The 27,108-nt window shown below is 42.0% G+C and overlaps 1 protein-coding gene across 10 annotated transcripts in view; it reads right to left on the bottom strand.

The window, feature by feature from the left end:
- Positions 1-27,108, bottom strand: part of DGKD (diacylglycerol kinase delta) — a 57,782-nt gene that overhangs the window by 11,424 nt on the left and 19,250 nt on the right. For 4 of the 10 annotated variants that reach the window (XR_012057370.1, XM_072933391.1, XM_030279973.4 and 1 more), the window contains 18 exons: positions 15,462-15,566; positions 14,521-14,653; positions 13,862-13,968; positions 13,206-13,331; positions 12,045-12,147; positions 11,360-11,522; positions 9,274-9,382; positions 8,397-8,536; positions 7,589-7,673; positions 6,938-7,032; positions 6,750-6,849; positions 6,321-6,594; positions 4,362-4,523; positions 3,518-3,646; positions 2,474-2,570; positions 2,072-2,182; positions 1,359-1,455; positions 499-606 (listed from right to left, as the gene is read on the bottom strand). Coding sequence is in view for 9 of the 10 variants with exons in the window: in XM_072933391.1 (XP_072789492.1) it covers positions 499-606; positions 1,359-1,455; positions 2,072-2,182; positions 2,474-2,570; positions 3,518-3,646; positions 4,362-4,523; positions 6,321-6,594; positions 6,750-6,849; positions 6,938-7,032; positions 7,589-7,673; positions 8,397-8,536; positions 9,274-9,382; positions 11,360-11,522; positions 12,045-12,147; positions 13,206-13,331; positions 13,862-13,968; positions 14,521-14,653; positions 15,462-15,566 (2,244 nt within the window). In the remaining variant the exon portion in view is untranslated. Of the gene's footprint in view, positions 1-498; positions 607-1,358; positions 1,456-2,071; positions 2,183-2,473; positions 2,571-3,517; positions 3,647-4,361; positions 4,524-6,320; positions 6,595-6,749; positions 6,850-6,937; positions 7,033-7,588; positions 7,674-8,396; positions 8,537-9,273; positions 9,383-11,359; positions 11,523-12,044; positions 12,148-13,205; positions 13,332-13,861; positions 13,969-14,520; positions 14,654-15,461; positions 15,567-18,695; positions 18,885-18,914; positions 20,669-20,778; positions 21,310-25,069; positions 25,480-25,506; positions 27,072-27,108 lie in introns of those variants that run through there. The other 6 variants (XM_072933395.1, XM_030279980.4, XM_072933394.1 and 3 more) reach the window with 6 other exon arrangements.

Genomic DNA, 27,108 nt, shown 5'->3' with positions numbered 1-27,108 from the left:
GGTTGGCTTTTAATTGTGCTTTTAATCTGCATAAAATTAATAACAAGGCTAGAAGGTGAAGATCTGGAATGAGCTAGAAGTGAAAAATGGAGGCTTCCAATGTCTAAACTATAATTCAGACATGAAAGCTGTAAGTCACGAGGCAATTAATCTTTTGAAAGTAGGTACTCCAAAAAATTTCCAAAGAATACAATATTTCTGAGTGAATTTAGCTGCCTTTGCTGTCAAGGGGCTTTACTTCTCTGTGGTGACAAGGTCAACCTAAAGAACTTCCTGCAGGTCCAAATGCTCTGGTGATGTTTTTTTTCTGAATCCTTACAGACTGCCTGGGTATGAAAGCAGCTCAAGGTTAGGTTTCAGTATCTTAGCCACATCCAATAGAAGGTGCATGCAGATAGGCCCCCTGCTCTCTTCTTCCAAGCACTATTTTCAGAGGCTGTGATCTCAAAAGCAACAGTAAGTAGAAACATTTCCTGTATGGTCTTAGAGAATACTCACATCATCTTCCTTGGTTCCCCCCCAGAAGTTGGTGCCTCCTGCATAGCTGGGAATGTTGAGTACAGCAATCCCCTGGAGACTGGGCAGAGGGATTGGCCTCCCATCGCACTGCACAGAAATGAAGGCAACACTACTCTCAGCCCAGCAGGAGAGAGACCCTCCTGCCAGAGCACATGCTCTGTGAACAGAAAACAGCCAGCACCATCTTAGTAATACATTAATTCAGGTTTCTTCCTGTTCATTCTTGGCCTAGAAGAGTAGAAGGTATCCACTCAAGCCTCATGAGCCACACATCTTCTGGCAGACATGGATTTTAGAGAGATACTCTTTTCCTCTAACAGGAACAGGACACACCCGAGAGGCTTGGCAAAGCTTCTAGATTTATTTCTCAAGAAAGTGGAATAAAACTCCTGAAACATCCATGTGATAAGGGTCTTCTCCCGCAAGTTACCTGTTTATGGTGTACATGACCTATACAAAGTATTTCTTTACCAGCTGGATACATATTACAGCACACTTAAATTCAGAGCTTTCTACTGCACCCACCATCAAAAATGATGTGTTCATATGAGATACCCCATGGAACGTAACAATCTTATCCATGCAGAACACTGCATTGTGAACAGCAAATACCTTCCAGAAGGAGGATACTACTTCTCTTTAGGGCCTAGAATACAAGTTATGCTCCAGAACCAGGAAAAGTCACTTTTAGTTAGCTCAGCGTGACGCATAGCCAAGTACATTGTTTCAGGCAGGCAAATGCCACCAAGCCAAATCACCATGCCAAAAATTACAGTGTCTGAAGGAGAGGGAATTAGGCATCCCAGTCTTAGGAACAGAAGAACATGCTAATTCCTCACCTCCAGCAAGACCTTCTGCTCCAGGTTTTTATATGTTCTGTGCAGCAGCTCCTTGGTCCCCAATACTCCATACCACATCATATTCTTAGTACGACTTCTAAGGGGGCAAGCAAAAAGAGAAAAAGTCAGCACAAATGTTTACCCTTTCACTAAGAAGGAATAAAATCTTCACACTGAAATTGTACCTGCTACATCCTAAACCACAAAGATGCTTTGCTTCCAAAAGGGTCAATTGCTTCAAGTGGTCACTGTGCTAGGACCACTTGAAGCAACTACTTCCCTTTAAATAAATGTCAGGTAGGAATCACGCATGAGTAACAGACAATACCAGAAACATACACAGACTGCCCCAGCCCATCTCATACACCAGGACATCAACAGTGCTTGGCTGTATTAACTCATATACAGCAAATATAGCCAATCCCAGGCTACACAAAGCATCCTGTAGTTGCTCAGGTATTCAAAAGGCCAAACCTGTGGTTTGTATTGAATCAGGATCAATGCCAAAACCAGCCTCTGCTGCATTTAGAATTGAGATGTGCTTCTCTCATAGCTAAGTAGCAGGCCCAGGAGAAAAATCTTTGAGTGAGATGACATAAATAGAACCAATGTGCTAAATCTGCACCAATGTAGCAACTTAAACACCTTATAGCATAATGAATCACTAATAAATCAGTAACTTATCTCTTCTGTCATGATTTCAAGAAACCCACCTGCATTTCTCTGGGTGCTCATCACGTTTGTTGTTGAAGTCCAAAGAAATCTTTGCATCCAGTCCAATTCCAAAGTAATTATTCATGACACACTTCTCAGTGTAACATTCTCTGCCAAACAGAAGAACAAAACTTCCACTCATAAGTCTTGGTACCATTTGGTGTGTATCTCACACAGAATCATTTAGATTGGAAAAGACCACTAAGCCCAACTGTGTCAGATGTGTGTCACTGCACACTCCATAAGCTGGTCCTTAAGCTCTAAAATCCAGTATATGGATCCATTTATGGAACTCCCGGCTGTTGCAGTCCATTACTTTGGTCCATAAACAAATCCCCCACTCTGCTGAGGTCCGTTTGCAAATGCCCACACCCTCCCTTCCAGCTCCTGAGCATACTCACAGATTTTCAGGCTCAGAGTTAAAGGGATCAGCATGGATCAACAATCGGCTGATGACAGAGCTCCCAGGCAAAGAACCTGACATGCCAGCACGGATATCTGTAGGAAAATTGACCATGGAGAAGAGCATGACTAATAATAAGCAGAAAACAGGTAACTTCAATCTCAAGGACAAGATAACAAGAGTTGATACATTCTTCCCTGTCATTCATGGAGAAAGCAAATAACATTAATGCCTTCTTTCACCCCAGAGGTTAGTTCTTTTCACAAGAAGAAGGGTTTCTGGGGCTGCCTGCAGGTTTTCTGACTGACAGTGTACTGCCTAAGACTAGCAGCACAGTTGTATAGAACATGGAAAAAAGAAATAGGAGTTCTCTCTGCAGCAGCTTTTTTGTTTCAGGGTGAGACATGCAATATCCCTGATACAGTGAAGAGAGTGAAAGGAGCAGGACTGAAGCTATGATCCAAGTAATTCAAGAATTACTGTCTCCTGCTTCTAAAATTATTAACTGGTGACCCACAAATAGTAGGTTTGTCAGAGAGAAAGGAAATTATTTGCTTCCAGAAGGAGCAATTTGAACAAGTAATTTGGACGAAGAGATGGAAAGATACTGCTACACTGATGGGGAGAAGTTGCTGCACATCATTTGAGAGGTAGGAATTCTGCTGAGTCTGCACACTTCCAGTCACTTCACATAAAGGAACTGCTGCCCTCAACCTATGGCTGCCATTCTTCAGAAACCATTCTCAACAGCATCATCGCCCCCTTCTCATGGTTACTTTGAGATAAGTATCTCCTTGCAATTGGCATCTAAATTCTGCCACTTCATGGCATTAATAAAAATCTGTGTCTAGGTCTTAGCTACAAACTGGAAAAATACTACAGCTACAAGCCTCCACTTGCAATTATCCACAAAGGGATTGCTCTCATGGTTGACCTTGCACAAAAGGGCACCTGGCAGTTCAATTTCATGTTTTCACATGTGCTGCAGTCACCCATGCTCCAGTTGGCTGCCTCAGTGGGAAGTGGTGGGTGTTACACCTACTTGGGTAGAGGATTTTTGTGTTCAGCATTGGCAAGTTGTCCCGGCTTCCTGTCTGGGGAGGAAGAGATGCAGAGCTGCCCAGTGACAAACTTCCTTTGTTTATTAGTCTTTCACAAGGAGACTTGGAGGCTGTAAAACACAACACAAATTTGGCTATTGACAAACATAGTGCTGTGATTCAGACCAACACAGGCCAAGCAGCAAGACTGGGTTAGGAATCACTCAACAGCAAAACACTTGAGCCCCCAGAAAACAAAGTGACAGAATCAGTCACTAAGAGACAGAGATGTCAGATATGCGCTGCTGGAAAACCCCACAAATTGGAAGTACCAAGATGCCACAAGAAACAGAGATGAGAAAAAGCTGGTGCCTGCAGCACAACAGATTGAGTATTTGGCTCCAAATCAATAATCAGGGAAGTTCCAAATGTATTAGCAGTGATCAGAGATCTCTAACAAATTACTTACATAACACAGTTATTAAAGCAAACTGGCTGCTGCTCTCTGTCATCTGCAAAGGATGACATGAAAAGTGCTCAAGACTGTCCTTGTCCAAGCACTGAAAGCCAAGAGAATCCAGATTACTGGCTAAAGTGCAAGAAAAGTACTGAATCCTAGGCTTCATATGCTAAGATCATGGACCAGCTATGAGAGATGCAGCAAAAAAAGGAGTGTATAATGCATAGGCTAGAACACAGAAATGTGCAAGGCCTGAAGAGCAATCATGCAAAAATTTGAGAACAGAACACAGAAGGTAATACACATAACACCTCCTTCCCTTTTTATAACTAACAGAATTATAATCCACAGGCAAGATCTGCATGGTGGCAGCCCCAAAGCAGTACCTTTCCTCTGGCTCCTCCCCTTGGACACTCCATAGCTGCTGCTATGTGATGACTGCATGGAAATTTTATCTTCGTTCCTCAGCTCCTTGCCTTCCTCAGAGGCTGAGAGACTAAGGAGGAATCCCTCTTGCTCCTGGGTCTGAGCGTTCTGTTCATCTACAGCTGTACGAAGAGATAAAGTAGGTGAGTACCTCACAGTTCTTCTGGCAAGGAATACCTCCCACTCATGTAAATAACAACAGGATGGGATTCTAAATGTCCTGATTCCTTAAAGGAAAGAACAGGAGTAACACAAAGCTTTCCTTTATCATTTGTCTCAGATCTGCTCTGGAGAGCTTTTGGAACCAGGCTGGCTTAGCCTCTTTGTTTACTTTGCTGAGCTCTTTAGCAGTCAGGCTCTAAATAGAAGTGTCTATTTTTAATGCCACAGGTACTCAGGCATCCTGAGATGTAAACTGTGTAAGAGGTGATGGGCTTCCATTTATTTGCACTTAGATGTTGCCAGGAATTCTAACCAGACAGACATTAAATGATTAATGAATTTCCTGTTTTTTTAATCTGTAGTGGTGCAACAACATAAGGCACTTGAAATGGAGACTTAGACACATGTAATCAAAAAGGAAGAAAACAGCAGTCAGTAAAAACCAATACAATGAGAGGAAAGAATCAGACTGCACACTCTGGAAGAAGGAAAATAGTTTGGAAAAGCAGAACAAATACATCTGAAATATAACTGGAGTTTGCTTGAGAGCTCGTAAGATTTAAATGCTAGCATGCTGTCTAAAGAAATCAAAATTTCCTTTGCAAGCAATCAAAAAGTCTTTGCCTCCCCGGCAGCTCTGAATGCCCTCAGCTGCTCTAGCAGCTCACTGACTGCACAGCTCACCCCCTTCTTTCAGTCTGTTCGTCTCCCTTGTGCTGACCCTGTAGTTCATCAGAACTACCCATCCAACCCACTCGTGCAGCAGAAACAGGAACACCTCTGGCTGTAAGCATTGCTTGGGCTCCAATAGAACTTCACAGACATCAAACTGGCCTAAGGCAAGCAGCACCAAAGTGAAGGAGCACTGAGATCAAGGCCTCCTATTTCACCAGAAGCAGGCTGTTTGTTGGACTTCCACTATTCACCTCCAGCAAATGCTGTACACAGTGCTACAGTGCTGGAAATCCAAGCAACATTGCAATGATTTGTAACTTACTACACAGTTGTTCAGAGTGCACACCTGGGTGTGCATGGATGTTAGAACTGCAATTTCAATGCTTTTATCTCCAGTAACAATCTGTTAAGTACTTCCTTTGGTCTCAGTTAACTAACACTTGGAGACTGATGCCTTTCAAAGGAAAAGAAACTTGGAGCATCGGGGGTGTGTGCCTGGAGACAGACTAGGGTCAAAACGTGGAGAAGAGGCTCACCTGCCTACGAAGTTAACATAAGAACAGAACTGACTTGCACCAAAGTGCAGTATTATATGTTTTACCCATGGACAAAACTCATTTAAGAAGTTCCTGCCCTCTCCTGCAGCTGTACCACAGCAATGTTTTGTTGGCCTCTGCTATAAAGAAATTGAAACAATGTTAAAATACTTAAAATCCCTTCTTCCAAATATTTTCAGATCTGTTTTACAGCAAGGCCACACAAAGAGCTGCACTGACACAATTGCGGTATGGGTGGGGACAGGCAGGAAATGCAAATTAACAGCGTGGGAGAGTAGGAACTTCCTAAACCAGCCCGCTGGAAAAGAACACACCTTGAACTTCAGACTCATTTACTAAGCAATGTTTCCACAAGGTGTGCTTGGCAGAGATGACACCAAAACTAAATGGCCAGAGTTACTGAATAGCTTTTCTAGCTCAGGAAAGCTGCTTTCAATAAAGAAGCCCGCTGCTCCCCAGAATAAAGGAAATTTATACTTCTTAAGAGACTGTAGGAAGTGACAAGCAGGACACGTGACAGGTTACCTTTCTCTGCATGCTCTATTATCTGGCGAATGGCTTTTTTCAAGCTGTTGGCTCTCAGCATGAGCTGCTCTCGGGGACGGAATATCTGGGGCCGTGCAGTGCAGGCCGAGCCCACCGAGAGCTCACTTGAAGAGTCACCAGCACTGCCCGACCCATCCCCATCCTCCGTCTCCTCTGCAATGGTGGGAGGAGGGTTGGGCAGAGAGGAAGACGCTTGAGATTCATCATTCAGTGTCTTCAGCAATGAGTCCAGCTTCTCCTTCAGGACAGAGCACTATATGAAGAAGAACGACATTTGAGTAGAACAAACAGTTGCCTGGGTAGTTCATTCTTTTAGTGCTAACTGAACTGCTGCTAACCCAGTTCTTTGAAAACAGAGCAGTTTTACACTTCAGAAGTAGAAACCCAAACATTTTTTTCAAATTTTACCTTCCTGGCCATGACCTCTGACTCCTCTGAGCTTTCTGTTGCCTTCTCATAGGCTTTCCCTACTCGAGCCACAAAATCCTTCACTGTCTCACAAAGCACTCTAGACAAAGGAGCAAAACAAAATCATGCAAGGGTTGTTGCAGGATTTTCACAGTGAAATTTAGAGCAGTTGTCCTCTAAGTACTCACTTGGCTGAGGAGATCACCACTGAGTGTTGGTCAGAAGTCAAAATTTTGGACAGATGAGCAGCCACAGAATCTTCATAGCAGAGAATCTTCTGCACCTGTTGACAATCAGAAAGAAACACTGAGGTGCTGCTTCTCAACATTACCACATACGCTGTGAAATCCTGGCTCCTCTAAGAGTACCTATCATTCCACAGATTCTTTTTGCCCTGAAAAAAATCCACAGTCCAGGGCTCTGTTATTCACTGAAGACCTGAATCTGATGAAGAAACTAATTCCGAACCTACAAATCATCAGCAGTTCTTAGAGTCTCTGACCAGCTGCAAATCTACAAGTACTGGGGGGTCTTCATGACTGCTATGCAGTTTTCCACTATTTCAACAACTTGACATAATGAAGCAAATAAAAGCCAGTAATTTCCTTTCCATTCCATTCCAAAGTACCTTCTTTCTCCTCATCCCTCATTATGGTTGTTGACTCTGGTAACCCAACCTCCATCTTTCTCCATAATACTTCACTGACTTAAAGCCCCAGATCTTTGCAGCTCTGGGTACACCCATGGCTCAGCTCTGCTCCACTGGAGCTCAGCCACTGCCTCCCATCTCGTGTGCTCCAAGGCTGATGTTCCAGTCCTCTGCCCCTCCTGAGAGGTACCTCTGAATTCTCACTGCAGTCTTCAGTGACTGTAGAAGTGGAGGCCTGGCGAGGGAGTTTGGTTTCATACACCATGATGCTCCACCTGTTGAAAATCATACTTATCACTAAATACAGATGGTTTCCTCTGTTATCCAAACATAACAGGTTAGAACCTAAAAGCAGAACAAACTGTGCTTTGGGGAGCCATCACTGGTATAAAGAAGCCACAGAGTGGCAGTGGAAATATAGAAGGGCTGAACTGGGGAAGAAGGAAGCATGACACTATGAACAAGTATTCTACAGCACAGGGAACATCTCTACTTCTTACTCTCCACAAAAATTCCATTGGCATTACTTGATTCAACGTAAGAGACGCCAAGATGCAACTCTAAAGACATGAGACAGTCTTATATATCATGTACAAAGACATATACAGGAGGTATCAATACCAAGCATTGACACCCACTACCGCATTTGGCTTTCACTTCTAAACCACTCAAGATAAATTGGTTTAGATTTCCAAAGAAGAAATTGCTTTAAAAAAAAGTCATAACTTTAAGGCTGTCTTAGGTTATGATGTAAATTTGGTTTCAAACTAGGACAAAGAAATCACAAATTCAAATGATGAGGACTCCAGGACAGAAGAGAGGACACTGGAACCCAGATAATTTCATTTTCTCTTGCGAGAGGGTATCAATGACAAAAATGTTATCTGGCATTAATAAGAGGTCCAAAAGCTTGGCAGAGTCAGGACTGCCCTGCTCTCCTGGAAGGATATCTTCACACAACTCTTGAAGAGCAGATGATGCTAGTGATGGTTACTCACCTGTCCAGCATTTTGGTACTGGCCCTCTCCAACTTCTCCAGGATCTGCGGGAGCTGGGTATCATCATCACAAGCAGAACCCCAGCCTAAAACACGGGCAAGGTCATTCCCTGTTCCCAAGGGCAGCACTCCTAGTTGGCACTGCATCAGAGAAAAGGAAAACGAAAGTGATATTCAAATGGTGAAACATGTGCCAGGATCAGACATGAGTAACATGACTGATTCCTTAACACACCAGTCACTGGAAAACAGCTAATCCCAGGGTGGGAGAAAATAACTGGATGGGGAAAACAGCCAAAATAGCATACAATTAAGGAAAAATTTCCTCTAATTTTGATTGTGAATTGAGAGAGGAGCATTTTACAGCTACCATCTCAAGGAGCACCTCGCTATAGTAAACCTCCTAGAGGTTTATATTTAGCCATCAGATGGTGCCATTGTGTTTCTGTAAAATTAGTACAGACAGTTCCCAGGCAAAACACTGTATGATATCTGTACCCCAGTGAAGTTTCAGCCTATCCCTAAGACTCAGATACTACACCACAAGAATTAAAGGGAACAGAGCATAACCCATGTGGAACTCCCAAGTTTCCTAACCACATCCCTTTCAGAGCATGTCTCTACTGATGATAGAGCAGGAGTACTCAGAGCTACTCCAAAAGCTGATCTTGTGGAGGAACATTGGAGACAGGCATAAAGAATTAATCCATGACTGGATTTATTTCTTGCAGAAAACTACTGCAAGAGCACTGCTACAGTAAGCTTTTGGCAGCTTCAGTCCTGAGACAAATAATGTCTGTATGACCAAGTAAAGTCCTCTTCAGCCCATGCTATTGTTACTTCATTCCTTCATCCAACCAAGCTCTTGGGGCAGGTACCTGCTTGTGAAGGTTGAGGCTATCAATTTCAGAGAGAACCCAGCCAACACTTCCGTCCCCACCACAAACTAGAATCCGGAAAGTGTCAAATTTCTGGAATAATCGTAAACTACAGAAAAGAGAAAGAAAAAAGCAAGAGGGAAAAACAATCAGCTGTTACAGAAAGAAATGATAATTCCAATCTAGGTAACAAACATGGCAGTGTTGCTTAAAGTAGGCACTGATTTTGCAATGAATACAGGCCACTGCCAGATTACAGATGAATTTAAATGGTTATAATTAAAGGATTATAAATACGGCTAAGCAATTTACCACAGCTATTCACTACAAAAATATCTCCCAAGACATACTCATCTACTAAAGCAGGGCACTTTTGTCTCCACAGAAGAGGAGACAAGCATGTGACAGCTGATTATCTATTGCCTTGCTGCATCCAGCCTAACACTAGTTATTCGTCATAGTTCTAAGTGCTCTGATGTCACTGCCTTCACACAGCCACACCAGTTAAAGCAAAGCTTCAAGAGGGGGATCTTCATGCAGTCAATCAGCCATGAGACAACTGCAAGGATGTAAAACATCACAAGCTTTAGTTCTCCCGGGAAAGCAAAATAAATCACTGCTCTGGTGCCTTGTTTGTCCCACAGTCAGACCAACAGCTCACCAGTGTGAATTTCTCCAATCACCCTTTCCAGAATAATAAAAACAACCTCTCCGGTTTGAAACTGTGCTTCCTACTGAACATTTTTGAGATCTGCTCTTGCTTTTATTTTGGCTTCATATGTATGTTTTTAACTATTATTACCTAAACAAGATTTGCTGTAGTACACAAAAATCCTTATTTTATCAAGCGTTGCTGACACACAGATGATGACTGCCAGAAATGACAGTATCTTATGCTACAAGTCTGACAAGCATCAGCTGAAAATATTCAAATTATCAAGAAGCAAGCTTTACTCTGTACCATCACTTCCTTTTTAAGCAAACATATAAGAGCAGCTGTTTTAGAAGTGTGCACCACAGCTCGAGAAGGTAACTGATTCCCTCTTTTCCATTACTGCCTAAAAGCAAAATTCTTCACAACAGTCAGTCTGGCTGGGGAGGGGAACAAGAAAGCACTTAATTTTACAAGTCTTTTATAAATTATTTTTCAGCCAAACACATCACCTCAACAGAATACTGCAATTTTAAATGTCAGGGTTTTGCAATATGCTATAGCAAAGAACCACAACAGTTCTCAGGAGAGCAGAACCCAATGACCACTAATCCAGGAACAGACAATCCCAGATTTAGCCCCCTGCATATCGAGATCTAGTCAAAAGACTTGGAATCACTGTGAGGAAAAGATGAAGGAAATTCACCTTGTGTTGGCTCTTATAACAGAAGAACATATGGTAGTGGACATACTCAAGACCATACTTTTCTTTTAAGTGAGAGTTGAAGAAACACACGAAATAAGTTTATTTCACAGGACTCACTTTTTTTTTATATCCACAGATACTCTAGCATAATGTGGCAAAAAGTCTGAAACATAACTTAGATCCTAGGGCAGAACCAGCTTTACCAAACACACTCATAAGAGTCTCTCCACAATATCACCACAAACTCTTTGAGGGATGGAAGTTTCACAGACTTCTCAGGTAAGTTATTTCTCAATAAATCTCATCTTGACAATATTAATTTGCTATCTATGACATCTGTCTGTTCACTTGAGTTAACTGAAATTAACTTTTCTTAGCAGTACATGAGGATGCCTGTTAAAAGACTGCTGACAAATTTTCTTATGGATTCAAGCTTTCCATGCTTGGTCTTCTTCCAGGGGAGTGTTTCTGGAATTCCCCCAAAATGCCTCAAGCTGCCTTGCTATTACTACTGAACGGATACAATAACCTTTTTGACAACATTTTTGGTTTTAGTTAATCAGTAACACTTAACAAAGAGAGAGGAAAACCCCTCCAAACCTCACCTATTTAGTTTTCTCAGAGGAATAGGTTCCCTGCTATATTTGAGAATGAGCTTAACCAAGTAAATCCCTCATACTTTTTGGGTATTTATAAGGAATTTTTGTTTCCAAAAAATATCTGCCTACCCAAGGTGAGGTCCTCCATTCATGAGGTCAAAGACCTGGGCTGGATTCAGCAGTTGCTTGAATCTTCGTAGAAATTTTACACCTTGGTTGTCTCCACTTTTTGAGTTGACAAAGACCAACAAAGGGCTTGTGCAAGAAGGGGGACAGGTGGCTTTCCAGAAACCTGTTGGGTCAAAGGGAAGAGAGAGGGAGGAAAAGCCAAGAGATGTGAAGCTGCCCATGGGGATGGATGGAGAGACAAACCAACAGCCCAAACCCCAGCCCAGCTGTGAAGAAGCTAATATTTTCCTTGTGATTACGGCACTCACTGGGTGAATGCCAAATGTGCACAGCCCTGAATCCGGCAAGAACCACACCTCATGCTGCCAAATGTCACATTTATCTCCTAGCAGTGTGCCAAAATTTTCAGCTTCCCCAACCTTCCCAAATTGCTTCCGCAATATAGTCATTGTCAATAAATTTAATCAGCTGCAGTTCAGCAAACACTGATATTAGAGGGAGATGAACTGAATGCAAAAGCAAAGCAAACAGCTTGCTGCCATACTCAGCAATGGCTTCCAGTGGCGAGTTTCAGCAACAGCAAAAGCAGGATTTTTAGCTGACAGAACCTAGCATTAAAAGTTCCAGCTGAAGTGATTATGACTGAGAGGAAAAGAAAGAAGTGCTACTTACTAGGAGTACTTACCATCTGAATCAATGCTGTTAAGAGCAGTAGGAGGAATGACAGACACTTTGCAGAGCCCAAGAGGGCACTTGTTTGGCAACAACTCTTTACATGCTGTGTGTACCTGGAAAAACCACCAAAAGAAGAATAATTCAGACTGTTTTGGACATTGTGGTATAACTCCTAAAGCCACCCAAAAGAAGTTGTAAGAGGAAGAATGGCAGAGGGGGGTGAAATCACCAAAAAATGTAATCTGATAAATTTATCGATAAAATTATTTTAAGAATGATCTAATCAGAGCCTTCTATGAATTCTTTTTCCATTAGTATGTACTTTCCTGCCATTTGAATTTATGAGACCAGCACTTTGAGTGCTGAGAGAACCAGATAACAGATTCTGTGACTTTAGGAGCCTTCAGGCATTCTGCTTTCAAAATCCCAGCCTCAACTGAGAGATCTGAAGTAGCAACAAAAGAAAAAGCTGGGAAATCAAGAGAATAAGAAAGCAAAAAACAAACCAGGAAGACATGAGGGATATAAGAGGTAAAAGAAGAAGAAATTAATGAAGCCACTCAAAAAAGGAAATAAAAAGCCAAGCAGGGCTTTTCTGGTACAAAGACTGTAAGATAGAGTGTTTGCTTGGCATTTGAGCCCCTCATTCTAAAAACATATTTTGTGATACTTCTACTAATATTATAGACAACTGAAAACATAGCAAGATCTGCATCACTTCAGTGGTTAGGCAAGAGCAATCTATTGCAATGGAAGGGAAATTGCTATTATTAAAATAGCTGAGTATTCTTTATAATTTGTTACACCTTTTCAACCTGTAAAAATAGTAAATAGTGGCTCCTTAAAATCCAATGTAGTCCATGGCAGAAGCTTTGATTCATGTCTGCTGTACTTAGATTCTTCTATGAAAGCTCACTCTCGAAATAAAATGAGCTTGGCTAGAAGCAGGATACTTTTTTTCAGGTCTTGCATTTATGTATCACAGGAACACTTTTGAGCACAAATTAAATTCCTATTTCTTGCAGAACAATAAAGTCCTTCATGGCAAACACTAACAGCATGGTTAGAGATTTTATTCTAAGCAAGTGTCATTCAAATAACATACCATAGAGCTGATAAAAAGCTGTCCTTTTACTGAAAGGACACTTATGATCACACTTATTCAACTCACCATGGCTTTGCACCACAGGCAGCGCCAGTCTTGCAAACGCAGGACACTGCCACAGGTTTTATCACACACAGTGCATTTGGCACTCACGGGCAGGTTTCCTTCCAGCCACTGATGTGGCATTGAGATCTGCAAAAGGTACAGAGGGACAGAAGCTTAAAGGTACAGAAGGCATCATGACTCTGAGATACCTAGAGAAGCAAGTGTTTATATGCACTGTTTAAGGACAGCAAAGGCAATTTCTAGAAAACACCTAAGGACCAATTCTGTCATTTTACATCGTGTTCAAGCACAAAGAATCCAGGTGACTCACCCCAGGCTACCCAGGAAACACTGATTTTGCATCAGACATCCAAATATGCTAAGGTGCTGTTCCAAACACTCATTTCTTTTTCTTTTGCCAAAACTTAGATCAAGTTCCCCATGCCTGCAATTATTCAATCTCAACTTCCCCAGGCTACAGCAGTTTATTTCTACTCAGGAGTCCCTTGCTATCCTGGTTGGACTTTTCACACAAAATCTCATACTCTAGGAAAAAAGCAGAAATCTTTTCCATGTAAAGGCAGATTCTGCTATTTACAAAGGGAAAAAAAGCTACAGAACACAAGGCAGTGCTTCCATATCAAGGTAAGGCTGGAAAAGTTCAGACTAACGCATACCCCATCTTCATCCTCAATGATATCCTTCCCGATAGACGCCAGAGTTGTCCACTTGCAATTGTTGGTTGCCCGCACAGCACAGCGCTTGTGGGCTTTAAACTTGCACACTAGGGAGGAAGAGATGAATGTAATTAATCCTGCCTCAGGAGGTCTAACGTGGCAGTGTGTATTTGGCACACACTATCCTCTTGAGCACCACCAAAATGATCAGCGGTAAGTGTTTGGATCTAGCTATTAATTCTTGCCTTGTCATTTTTGCCAGTTGCTTGTACAAAGCCTACTGATCATCTTGTTAAATTTAACATGATTTTACATAGTCACACACTACTCCATCATTTTACAAAGCGTAGCTGTCACCGCATTCATGTTAGACACATGAGCTGCACCAGGCATTTCTGCTAAGCCAAAGCTGGGAAAGAGGAACTCCTGGCATTCAAACATTAAACAAGGATGTTCTTACAAATACAGTTATTCCCGTGAATAGGAGTCCTCTTGTGAATATTCTCTCAGGAATCTCAGAAGTGTCTAAGACACACTTCTGCACTGTCATTGCAGACAGACATGACTTTAATAAGGGATGGCAGTATTTGGGTATATGGGCAAAACCAAAAATAAAACGAGGTTGTTCCTCCCCAGGCAGAAGACGAGGGCACACTTACCTTCACAGGACAGCCCATGTGACGTGACCCCAGACAAGGCCTCCCGACACACGTTGCAGTACGTTGGCCGGGCATGGGAGCAGGCGTACCAGTTATGCATCCCTGAGAAATGGTCCATGCTGTACTGGGTAGACTGACAATATAAATGTATTACAGCAAGCTCTAAAGTAGAGCAACAAGACTTTTTTTTCTCAGAAGAGCTGCATGAAGCAGTCAGAAAAAGCAGAAACAGAGCACTTTTTCACTAGGGAAGAGTGGGCCACATGTAGTTCATACACATTAGCTGAAACTCAAGAAGGTCTCTAAGGCAAAAGGGACTACCTGAAGAAGCTACACCTTCATTACAGCTCCTGTACCAACTCTCATCCTAGTCTTACTAAAGTGTGTCTGGAGAAATGAACTGGATAATTTATCTGCTAGAATTTATCCCCATTTTTTTGTCGGATTAAGTTTTCAGAAAGATCAGCTCCCCAACCTGGCTCATTCTGTAGCAGAGAAATGCTTGTGCCAGCATAAGGGAGGCAAGCATCAGAGTGGGGAAAACACAAGACAGCTTTTTGGGGTGATACTGCTGGTCTCACTCAACCCCAGGAAGCAGGCAGATGCACCGAAGCTGACATAATATCAAGCAGGCAAGATGTGAATTGGGACAGGGAGAATAACTGAAAAATTAAATGACAGTGGGAGGGGAACTTGGCTTCATAACCTATCCATGCTCTGAAAATTCTCTCTGAATTCCCAAGGGAGCACATACAAAGCCAAACATTCTTTGGAGAATCACTTCAATTTATTTGTGATAAATTTTACAGAAAGTGCTAACACTATTAACCATTGTAGTCAATAAAATGACTTCTATTAAGTTCACTGGAAGCTGACTCTCAAAACAAGCTGTGATTTAGCAGAGGAAGCACAGAATATAAAGGAACACATTCTCCTATTACCTCAAAATGTTCACGGTTTTGGACAGTCTTCAGTGCTGCAATCCAATCTTCCATCTCTTTTCTGTTGTCAGCACAAAGGATGAGTTTCCGACATGGAGTGATAATCTGAAGAGGGAGAAAATGAGGAGTGGACATATCAGTGAGAGACAGCAAGAGAATACCTTACCACTAGTGCAGTCTGTTGAAGCTATTTTCAGAGCTGCACAATGAAAGCTATTTGCACCTCTGAACCATGTTTTTCTTCCACCACAGCACACCTTGATTTCTTCCTAAGCGTACAGAACCACCAAGATTTTAGCTGTCATTCCCAATACTGAACTGAGTAAAGAAATCTCTCATACCTAAATGACAGCACAACACAAATCAAGCATGGAGAAGCAGGAGTAATTATGAGCAGACCTTGCATAAATCTTTTTAAAGGACTTGCTGTACTTTCAAAACTGGTAAGAATATTAAGACATTTTGTTAATAGCATAGTATACCAGTTTCTAACAATTAATTAATCAGGTAACATACTCTACAATATAATTCTAAAAACTTGTTTAGTCATGATAATTTGTTTAGTCTCCCTCGTGGGGAGGGGAGAAATAAAACAAAATAAGCAATTTGAACCCTCATGTTTCCTGAGGGCTTGTTCTACATACCTAAAAGATATTCTAACAAATATTCCCCTATCAGGCTGAAGCTCTGGTGAGTTTACCTCCCTCCTACAATCCTGTCCTCAGTGTGTTTGTACCCTGGGCTAATTCCCATGCATTAGTTGCCCTGTGTTAAATAAACAATATTTTAACAAACCAGCAGAAGACATGCAGGGTGGCCAAAGTTCCCCTTTGCCCAGGGAGGCACCAGGCCTCGGTGTCCTCTACCACCAACTCCCTCTCCTTCAGTCAGCTGGTGGCAGCAGAGAGAAATAAAAGCTCTGCTTTTCAGAAGACCATGTCTGCTGTTCTCAGCGCTGCCCATTCAGCTGGAGTCCAGACTTGACTATATACCAACCCTTAATCTTCCTAAGACTAAAGTCTTTCTTCCTCACAGTGCAGTTATCTCACTGACTCTTTTGCATACCTCTGTACTTATTTCAATCAAGTTGACTTAAATTAGATCATACTGAAGTGTTTGCAAGACCTGGATTTAAGAAAAGCTGCATTAAGGTTGAGCACTGTAAACAAAAATCAAAAGGCTCCCTTTTATGTCAATTCTAAAAATTTCCAGCAGTCCAGACTCTCCTGTGCCCCTCTACATATAGTACATGAAAAAATTTGTCTACATCATCTGCTTTTCAAGCAAATTGTACCTAACACCTGAAAGAACACATTAAAATAAACTAGGATTGTGTCAATCTCATGAGGCCCAACCATTCAGCCAAAGTTTTGTTAATGAACACTAAAACACCCACACACATCATCCAAATACCTGATATCCCAGTTTGCCAGTCTGTTTCTCAATTCTCTCATCATCATTCATAAGACAGATTAAAAATAAAAGCCTCTGAAGTTGAACACCAAACTTCTAGTTGATGTAGAAGTGCCTCAGAGCATTCGCCAAGAAATGTGGATGTAATGTCAACAAAAAAGATACACCTGGAAAGTTCTGTTTTAATTTAAGACCTTCAATTTTCAAACTGTGTTTCTTTTCATTCACAGACTGCAGATTCCCCTGCAATAACACTACCTTACCCAGAGGCATGACCAATACCTAGTAACCGGTGCTAGAGACACATTAAGTAGGCAAGGAAAAGAACTAAATCCCTTTGTGAAGAAAGGACTGGCCATTCACATTAGAAACACAGTTTTTGCATTTGAAGCATTCTCTCTTGGACAAAATGACCTGATCTGTATCAACTGTAAGCACACAGAAGTAATTATACACTATTTTAAAACTAAAACTTTGAAGAATTCCTCTCTTCTGTCACTTTCCTCTAAACATTTCCAGCTTTGAAAAAATTTATTTCCAAAGAAGGTAATCACAGAAATGCTTTTTCTTCCCTGGGAAAGCAGGAAAGTGTTTAGTTAAATGTATTTCCATCAAAAACTCTGCTGTGTAAGAATAGTTGCCCTAAAGAAACTTTTTCCAGACCATGAAACACTGTGCATAAATCAGTGTGAAGAACAAGGAGCATGTTTGAGTCCTGCTAAGAGGATGCAGCTTTTCCCCTGCAAGTAAAACCAAGGTTAAGTAATTTGTTCAGACACCACTGGGCCTCACTTTCTTCCTGGTAATAAGGCCAGGAACATCTATAGTTGCATATGTACAACAGTAGCACATATAAAGTCCAAACATCCTAGGATGAAGCATCCAAATACCTTTCATGGCTGTAAAACCAGCCAAATTCTGTAAGGAACCACCAGTTCATTTGAGTTACTGGCATGCTCTGGAGCACTAGGGAAGAACAGCTTCAGAACATTCATACTCAGTGCTGTCCCTTTTCTATTTTTCTGCCTTTTTGGGTGGACAGAAGGAAAATGCAAACTATAGCATAGTTTTTAATCACACTGGAAGACTAGAAATTTAAAACATTGACATAAAATACAGAAATACATTCCTTACATACAGAAAGACATTCCTTTGATAAGAATTAATTTCTGAGGCTACTGACTTCCTAGATAATTGGATAGATCATCCAATATAGAAAGCAATTAATTCCTCCTTAAGTCACCTACTGCATCATCTTAAAAATCCCCACATTCAGTGTTAGACAACCCTCTGTTCAAAGAACAAAGTTTATAAGACAAGAGGATAAATAAAGAGATCAAAAGATTTTCATACATGAATCATCCAGATAAAGAGTTACAGAAATACAATAAAGAGTCTATTGTGTAACTACAAACTGCAAATAAAAATGTAACTGTGCAGGACAAACATATGAAAAGCATTCCCTATTAGTCAGTTCAAAAGCATAATTTGCTCTGGGATTTATTGGTATTACCAGAGATGGGAAATAAAAGAATAAATCTCTTTAGAAAGCTCACTCCTAAGGAGAACAAACTGGGACAATTCAGACTTCACTATAAAGCACAGACAAGATTCTAATGTAACTAGCGCAGCAATTATTTGGGGAAATGAAGAAACCATCCAAACCTGTTTTCCTGATTAATATACAGCAGTATTACAGTTAAACATCTTAACAAGGATAATGAGGAATCCAGAAACATGTTAATAGCCCCGTTCCTTTGCAGAGCAGTCCAGCAGCTCTGCCGTTCACACACCCCACACTCCCCAGCCCAGCCCAGGTACCTGGCCAGCATCAGCCCCTCGTGCCTGCCCTGCAGTGCAGCAGCTGCCGGCTCCTTCCTGCACAGGCTGCTGGGCAGCACGTGTGCTACTGCACTCACTGAGCAACAGAAGCTCACACTCACACTCCTCCTGCCACTGTTCCCTCCCTCTCCTTGAACCAGCTATTTCAGCTCCAGACATCCCCCTGCTGAAGGATACTGACACAGGGCTGCTACATACACTGCACTGTCCAGGCAAGAGCAATGATCAATTTAACATCTTGCACAAAAATAAAACCATTCTTGTCATCTCAAAAGAAGCCACACCAATCTTTCCCCTGGAAAGCTGTCCTTTCCCAGCCAGGAGTCCAGGGAGTCCACTCTCAGCTACAGCTGCAATGAGCCACCACTCTGGAACAAAAGGCTTGGTTATCCCTTTTGGTGAACATGGCTGCAAATGAGCATGGTCCAGCTATTTTTTTATGTTCCAGCTACAGCTTTTGACTAACATCCTGGAACAGTATATTCCACAGGATGACGACGCACTAGGTGAAGTAGCATTTCCTTTTATTTGTTCTAAATTTACAAAGCAGTAATGTCATCCAGTGACCTCTTGTTCTCATAAACGGAGAGCACAAAAACAACAATCTCACTGCTTCTGAGTTAGGATGAGGGCTGCCTTATTAGGAGTTAAAAAAAAAAAAACAACAAACCAACAGAAAGTCTTCAGATTTACTTTTAATCTCATAGATTTTTGGCCTGTTTCAGGATTGGCAGAAGTCTGAGCATTCCTGCCCCAAAACAGCTCAGAACTGTATTTAGATATGAGCACTTACGCAAATTAAAAGTGCTTGTTCTGCCTAAAAAGTGAGTATTAAAAACTTTTTTGATCCTAAATGCTACTGAACTTCTGGGTGTGATTCTTTAGATTTCACGCATTAGTAGAAACTGGGTGTCCAGTGCTCACGACATGGTGATATGACTGGCATCTAATCCTGACCAGAAAAAGAGCTCCACACTCATGGGGGTGAAAAAAGGCTGCCAGTCCCTCTAGTCACTCCTGGAGATTCATAAAAAGACATGAAAATGGCAGAAAGGGTTAAAAACATTTCAGATAAGGATAAAGGTTAATTACTAACTTCTCACTGCATGTGAAACCCCTGAAATACATTTTGCAGAAATGGGGGTGATAGTCAGGTCCCCAGCAAGTAGTTATGCGCCCTCTATGAGTCATCTCAAGTCTATTAGAGAACTTCTCAATTTTCAAGCTTGCCCACTCTAAATCTAAAAAAACCTAAATCTGAAAATAACCACACCTTCACTGGCTGTCTTATGCAAACACAGGCACTTTTAACACTGAAAATTTAGTTTTATCTCCTCTCTCTGTCACACATGGCCCATTCTCTCTTACCAGCTGTTAACCCCCACCTCTCATGTTGACCCACACTCCTCTGTCCAAAACTAACACCAGTTTACTGACATTTCAAATCCAGTCAGCTAATAAACAACAGAGCCAACCAAAGAAAACTCCTCATTTCATGTTCTAAAAATGGACTAATGTCCCTGGATGTCCTACCCTGATGAACAGCTGTGAATAATCAGATTCAAAAGGCAGTCCAAAAAAAGACTCCTATATTAGACCAAATTTTAAACAGAAATCTGATATACTTCACCCTTTGTTGTACTGAGCAACTTTCCACTCCCCAACAGCTGTAGCATAAACTTCATCCTCTAGTCTTGCTGCCACCCAAGACAACTTTATCATCTCTGCTCACCTGGGGCATTTTCTGGCTGCCCAGAAACTTCTCAGCAATAAAGTGACAGTGTAGCCAAGCATGCCCTGGGACTGTTTGTTATCAGAGTACATCTGGTGAGCTCAGTGACCACAAAAGATGGCAAAGCAAGTTAAGACCACACTGGCCCAATCACAGAGCTGACATAAGAAATGCTGCAGGGGGGAAATGGGATGGGGGGACATTGAACTTCGCTAAATATAATTTTCCTGATGTGTACATTTCTCAGAATGGCCAAATGTGGGGGTATGTGAACACCTGCTCATTCTGACTGCTTCCTTTTACTCATATCCTGTTCCAATACAGACTTACATTCAAAGGTGCTAGCCATAAATCCCCCTAAGAGATCCTGAATTATTCCAAACAGTTGATGACTTGAGTACAGAGACAACAGGAATTTCTGGAGCTCTAGAGACCTAGAAAGTAGAAAAAATAAAAAAAGCTGCAAAACCTTCAGTTTGATCACATATGGCAAAGGTAACTAAATCATCCCTCACCTGTAGCTAACTGCTACGGCTGCTCTGTATGGTGGAGAATGATCTCGGTATCCTGAGAGCCCAAAATTCAGGAAGGAAAACTGTATGAGACCATAATGAAGACCCAGCCATTTTTCCACTTCAGCTCCTGTTTCAGCAATAGGAGTAGTGAAATGAACACTGGAATACAGTAAAACACCTCACCTGTATTCATCAGCAAGGTTCACAAACCAGCAAATCCACTGTGCTTCAAACACAATTACTGAACTCACACAGGCAAAATGGATTAAGTGTGGACTAGCAAGTGCTACTGCCTCAGCAAATACACAAAAAAGAAGACTGTGAAAAAGGGAGTAGAAAACAAAAATTTGAGATTCAAACCAGCCTGTCTCAATGAGTCTGTTTCTGAAACAATCTGGAGCTCAGCGTCAGGCCAGCAAAGCCCTAGGCAGTGAGTCAGTATGACTTTAGTACGTCTCTACAGTTTGGAAGAGGGCAATAATATGAGTATCAAAGACTCATGAGGGTCCAAGCCTTGCCTTCTTCCACAGACTACAACCCTATTCTATTTTGCAATTCAGCTTTCACCCAGTTTTGCCAACAAATCCAATCCCATTAACTCACTGCAGAGGTCAATTAGAGCTCTCTAGAACTGCACTAATTCTCTTTCCCCAAAACCTGGATGATATGGGAAAGAAAAAGTAGCTTTTTATACAACACTTGAGAAATGCACCTGTTTTGTATGTTTTTTCACAATGCACGATCTTAATTTCCTGCTAAAATGACCATCTTCCACCTATGGAAACTCTCATTTCCACCAAATAAAACAAGTCAATACTGTTCTTATAGTTGTGCCAAACTCCTTTCCCATTCTTTTTAAACAGTGGTAACAAGATTTTCCTCAAAGCCCTAAGTGCCCAAATATGTTCATAATATGCCAGCTATTTTATCCCCTCATGTGGCTGTTTTACCTTTGTTTTCAATCTATAAAATCCAGGACAGTTCATTTCTATAGGAAAGCAGGCCCGGCGTGTGTTGTGGTTCTCTTTAGGACCATTTTTACTTTATTAGGATCACGTAACTTGCAATGTGTCCCTCCTGAGCCAGGGCAGCAGTGCATCTTCTCTGAGGATTAGCACTGGCACTTATTGCGCTACGCAGTGCTGCAGGTCAAGTTCAACTCGTGCTGACCCTCCATCTGGGATTTCTCCCAGTCCCTATCATCCCCCATGCTGCAGCAGTAAACTAGACCAGTCACAGCGTTATCCCTGGGAAAATTATCATCTCTCATACCAGGGTCACATTCCTACAGGCTTCTGGAAACTGTTCCTAAACAAGGCACATTCCTGTTCTTGGCAATCGGTAAGAGGAGCACAGACAAGAAGAGGCTTTTAAGACTTTAACAGCAACTTAACAGATGTCAAATCTAGAGCACGCCACTGTTAGCAGGTGACAAAAGCAACTATGTTGGTAGTTCAGGTCTGTTAACCTCTAGAGATATCCAAGGATGGAGCAGTACCCAATGCGAGTGGATATGGTGGCTGTACCAAGTGCCAAAGAATCTTAGCACAGCTCCATTACCCACACACCCTCCACCTCATGCAGCAGATGCACATGCATCCCTTTATCTGTTTTCCAAAGGACACAGTCCTGCCGGGAAGAGTTCCTAAACAGAACCACTCTGTTCAGAAAGGGCAACCCATTTAGGAAGGTAAAGGAGTAAGCTTCCTACTCATTCAAACAGAAGTAAACTCATGAAAAACAAAGGGGCAGGACTGTTCCCCAGTGGCAGAGCTGCTGTCTCAGTGGGCTCACACATAGCAAGGCTGGCACCCAGTAAATCATAGCATTGAGCAATAAAAGATCCCACCAGTGGTAGGAAAATTACCTATTACAGAGAGTTCATTGTTAATAGCAGCTCCTCATAGCCCCATAACTTCAGCAGGTTGAACAAAGGCTGGTAGCTAGCTAGCACAAAAGGAAATTAATACCTTTCAATAGCTTGATGAACCCAGGAGCTTTCCACACTAGGCCACCAGGCTAAGACAAGTCCTGTTCACGCACCATCACAAGCACCAGAAATAGGGAGGCAGCTTTTCTGCAAATAATGCTAGCAAGCCTCTCCCTGCATAAAATGGAGCCTTTTCCTTCCAGAGTAGCTTCTATGTAAAGCTGAACACATCCTCAAAGGACCACACATTGTTCTGCCCTTGTGCCCTCACCTGGAAGAAGCAGCTGAAATCTGCAGTCTTGCTCAGGAAGGTTGGTGAAACCACAATTCAGCATGACAGTTGCAAAGAGATTATCAAACAAAAACTTCCAGTGTTCAGGCACAAGGGCAGATATTATTTCAAAGCTGTAAAGTTCCCCCTATGAAAGCAAAAGCTCTTCACAGTCTCCTTCACTTTTCAGCTCCCTGTCTATCCTGTCCCACAGTAAAACAGTTAAAGCTCAGTCTGATGACTTCTTACAGTAGTTTCATCTCTCTCAAAACTTCCCGCATATTTTTGAGTCACTCTGTAACGTACAGTAGCAATCGCCAGATCTCTCCACCCACAGCAACTTCTTCCAGACTCTCTAACTCTTCTTCCATGTTTATCTTCTTTTTGGTAGTTTTTCTCCAGATTTTTCCTTCTTTTGTGACAGCAGACTAATAACCAGCTCCTACAGGAGGCTGGATTAAGAGTCCCAAAAATCCTTGACATGAAAGGATTTTAAATCACTATTTTCACTGACTAACAGTGACTCAGAATGGTCTGTTTACCAAAGGGCCTTTTCTCAAGGAGAAAAAAACTGAAGTCTGGATTACAAACTACTAAAATAGCAAAGTATTTTGAAACTGCAGCGGTTCTGACAGGAAATGGGGACTGAACTGCACTTAATGAAGGAAGGTGGAAAACCAACAGAGCAATTCTAGACACGGCAATACACGGCTCTACTCATCTTTTCACTTGCTTATAAAGGAAATTCTGACAGCTGCCAATATAAACAAAGCACAAGAACAAGCAAAGAGTGTACAATTCCTGATTGTGTACACACATGGGTGTGGAAAAGACCACGAACCCCAGCAAAAACTGGATTTCCAGCATGTGCTCCAATTTTGCCCAGTTTAGAGACAAGAGTTTAAAAACAAGGAAAAAAGAAACATCCTCTTCAGAAGTCCCTCTTTTCTAATCTTCCCCTCTTCCAAACATTAACAGGGCATTCCATGACTGTGTGAGAATTCAGGACACCTGGGACTGGCCTGTGTCACTATGTCTCCAGATCAACCAATCTTTTTGCCCAGCTGATGCCTTCTCTCTGGGTCCCTTTACCCCCCAACTGAGGAAGCAGGGGAAGAAAATCCTCTCCCTTGCTAGGAAGCCCGGTGACTCCCTGGAGCATATGTTGAACTCCATTTTCTTCAGAGGGCTGAAGCTACACAGCGCAGTTTTGGGAATCTGTGCAAGTGTCAAAACATGCAGATTTTCCTGATCTGTATCAGCTGAAGCTTGAAGTCCAACTATGACTTCCTGCAAACAGCTTGCAACAGAAGTTCTTACATTCTTTCTTCTCATAAAAATAAGTGACATGCTCTTTCTCGAAGCCTGTATTTCAAATCAGCACAACCAACCTCTGATCTGGGTTTCTCTTGTTCCAAGTGCTAGGCAAGAGCAGCAAACTTTCTGTAGCTTCAGCAGCTCTATTTTCTTTCAAAACCAAACTCTTCAGAGAAGACTTCACTGCCTTCTCTACTGAAAAGAATATATTTTAATTTAAAAGCACCTACACAAATAATTCAACTTGACACAAAATCATGAACAGGCATAGCCACTTTCACTTCACTGTGAATGAACTGCAAACATCAACAACATACTCTCCCCACCAGGAAGGACTGTCAGCAATTCAATTTTTTACCCAAGCTCAAGCACTTTGCCCTCTGTTTATAGGAAAGATTACTAATCCAGAAATTAAAATTCATGCTATTTCTCCACAGCATCAGTAAGCCCTGGGACAATACAGCAAAAATAGACACTCTGGAGGAGATCAGTAAAGTAAAACTTCACAAGACAGAAATCATCAACTTTGCTGCTGAATAGAGTCAGTACTAAGTAACAAGGTTATAATATGAAAAAATTGTAGCACACCTCAGGCTTCCATACAGCTGGAGAATGACATCCATACTCCTTCTCAGAGATGACTGCACTCTCATTCAGGGGCACCAGCAACTCCCTTTCCTCAGAGAACCACTGTTGCCTCCAGTCATGCAAGTGCTCTGCAAGAGAGGCATTATTCTAACCTGAATACTTCCTCTCTCCTGGGACATTGGTCAGGGTGAATCATCAGTTAATAAACAGTATTTCTTAAGTGGGTGCAGCATTTCCAACAGCATCACAGGCGCATTTCCCTTTACTCCTCTTCTAGACAATACATCAACATGAATCCACTCAGGAGAGAACACCTGAACAGTAAGAGCTCGTAACAAACGTATGCCAAAGAACCTGAGCTTCTGATATCTGTTATGCTGGTACAGGTGCCACGTTTCCCAGTGCTCAATCCAGAAAACTCACATTCCTGGTCTTACCTTTCACGTTCAATCTTCCTCTACACTAGTGTCCAGAGCAGCCTACTCCCTCAGAAAAAAACCTAAACAGATTGCCTGACATGCAAGGATTAGTCTCGTCTGTGGTCAGTCTCTCTGAGCTACGTACCACTTGCCACAAGCTGATTAGCTGCCTGCTTAAGGAGGAGCTGGGATAAGTTTCCTCCTGACGGCAATGAAGTGAGAGGCAGGCGCTGACTGTAATAATATGCTGTTTCCTGTCTGCGGCTGAGCTGAGAGGTACTTCCCAACAAAAAAGGGTTTACAGGAGCTCAGGAGCTCAAGCTCCACCTCTTCCAGTGAAGAGCCATTAACTGTGGAGGAGGGTCACTAGCATGGCTCCTGGCACTCAAAAACATGCACTGAACCACCTTCCATTTCACCAAAGCATCAGAAAGAAGAAACCAAACTACACAAAATTCCCTCTCCACACAGAGGATATTTCTCCTACGGGATCTCAGAACTCTGAATCAGATGGGATAAGAAGTAAATGTTTTAATTCATGTTATCTGAATGAGGGTGAAAGTCCACACCACTATTCAGTAGCAATAACTGGAAAACATTTACCAAACCACCATGTGAGAATCATATTGGAACACAAGATACGTACCTGGAAAGATATTAAGTCCTTTCCAGGCCCTCTCCTGACAATGACAGGTGTTTTTGACTACTATTAAAGACCCTTATCTTTATACAAATCCTCCACAAAAGGTCAATGAACTGCTAAGGAATTATGTCTTTAACTGTACCAACTACACTGAAGGCAGCAGGCTTAACTCAGTTGGCACCTTCTAGAAAAGAGCAGATCTTCAGCCTACACACCAGTCTGAGGAAGAATTTGTTCAGCACACAAACTTTTACAAAACTGGACCAAAGGAGATAATCCAAAGTCTTTTCGAAGACTTTTGAGGGGACAGCTGTGGTAGCAAAGTGTTGACCTGAGCAACAGGCAAGAGTGTGTTTGGTGTCCCCCATACCTTGCAGGTGTCGCAGGGGGGAACAGGCATGATGGATGGCTCAGGCCATGACTCAGGTAAAGCGGATCATTTTGAGATAGAGATCAGTAAAACCTAGGCTTCCCAGCATCATCTTGAGAAAATGCTACTCCAGATTAAAGCATGGAACTCATCCTCACTGCAGATTTTGTTTTAATGCTCCTCACAGAACTGCAGGCCAGTCTATCACGTCGGCACCTTAACAAATCACGTTACAGCAAAACTGCACTGGGCAAGAAAAAATTGTTCATGAAAAGAGCTAAAGTCTCACTGTGAAGACCCAATGTACCCAGTTTGATCCTAAATCATCTATCAGGTTTTTAGAAATCACAAGATGTTTTGAGGGTATGGCTAAGAAAGTGCTGCTCAGAAATCATGGCCAGGCTCTGACCTCTCCCATCCAATGCTGCTGATTCCTATTTTGTTAGGAGTACAAAATAGCACACACTGATGGCAAGAGTCCAGGCTAAAAGTTGACTGCTCTATTTGAAATAAAGGGCCCTGAACTACCAGGACAACACACTTATCATTGCATTTGTGCCCCAGTAGATCATCTCTAAGGCCCTGTGCAAGACAGCAACCCTAGGAA

The sequence above is a fragment of the Taeniopygia guttata genome, chromosome 9 (assembly GCF_048771995.1).
Source record: "Taeniopygia guttata chromosome 9, bTaeGut7.mat, whole genome shotgun sequence".
NCBI classification, from domain to species: domain Eukaryota; kingdom Metazoa; phylum Chordata; class Aves; order Passeriformes; family Estrildidae; genus Taeniopygia; species Taeniopygia guttata.
This window is presented reverse-complemented; position numbering and strand designations above follow the sequence as displayed.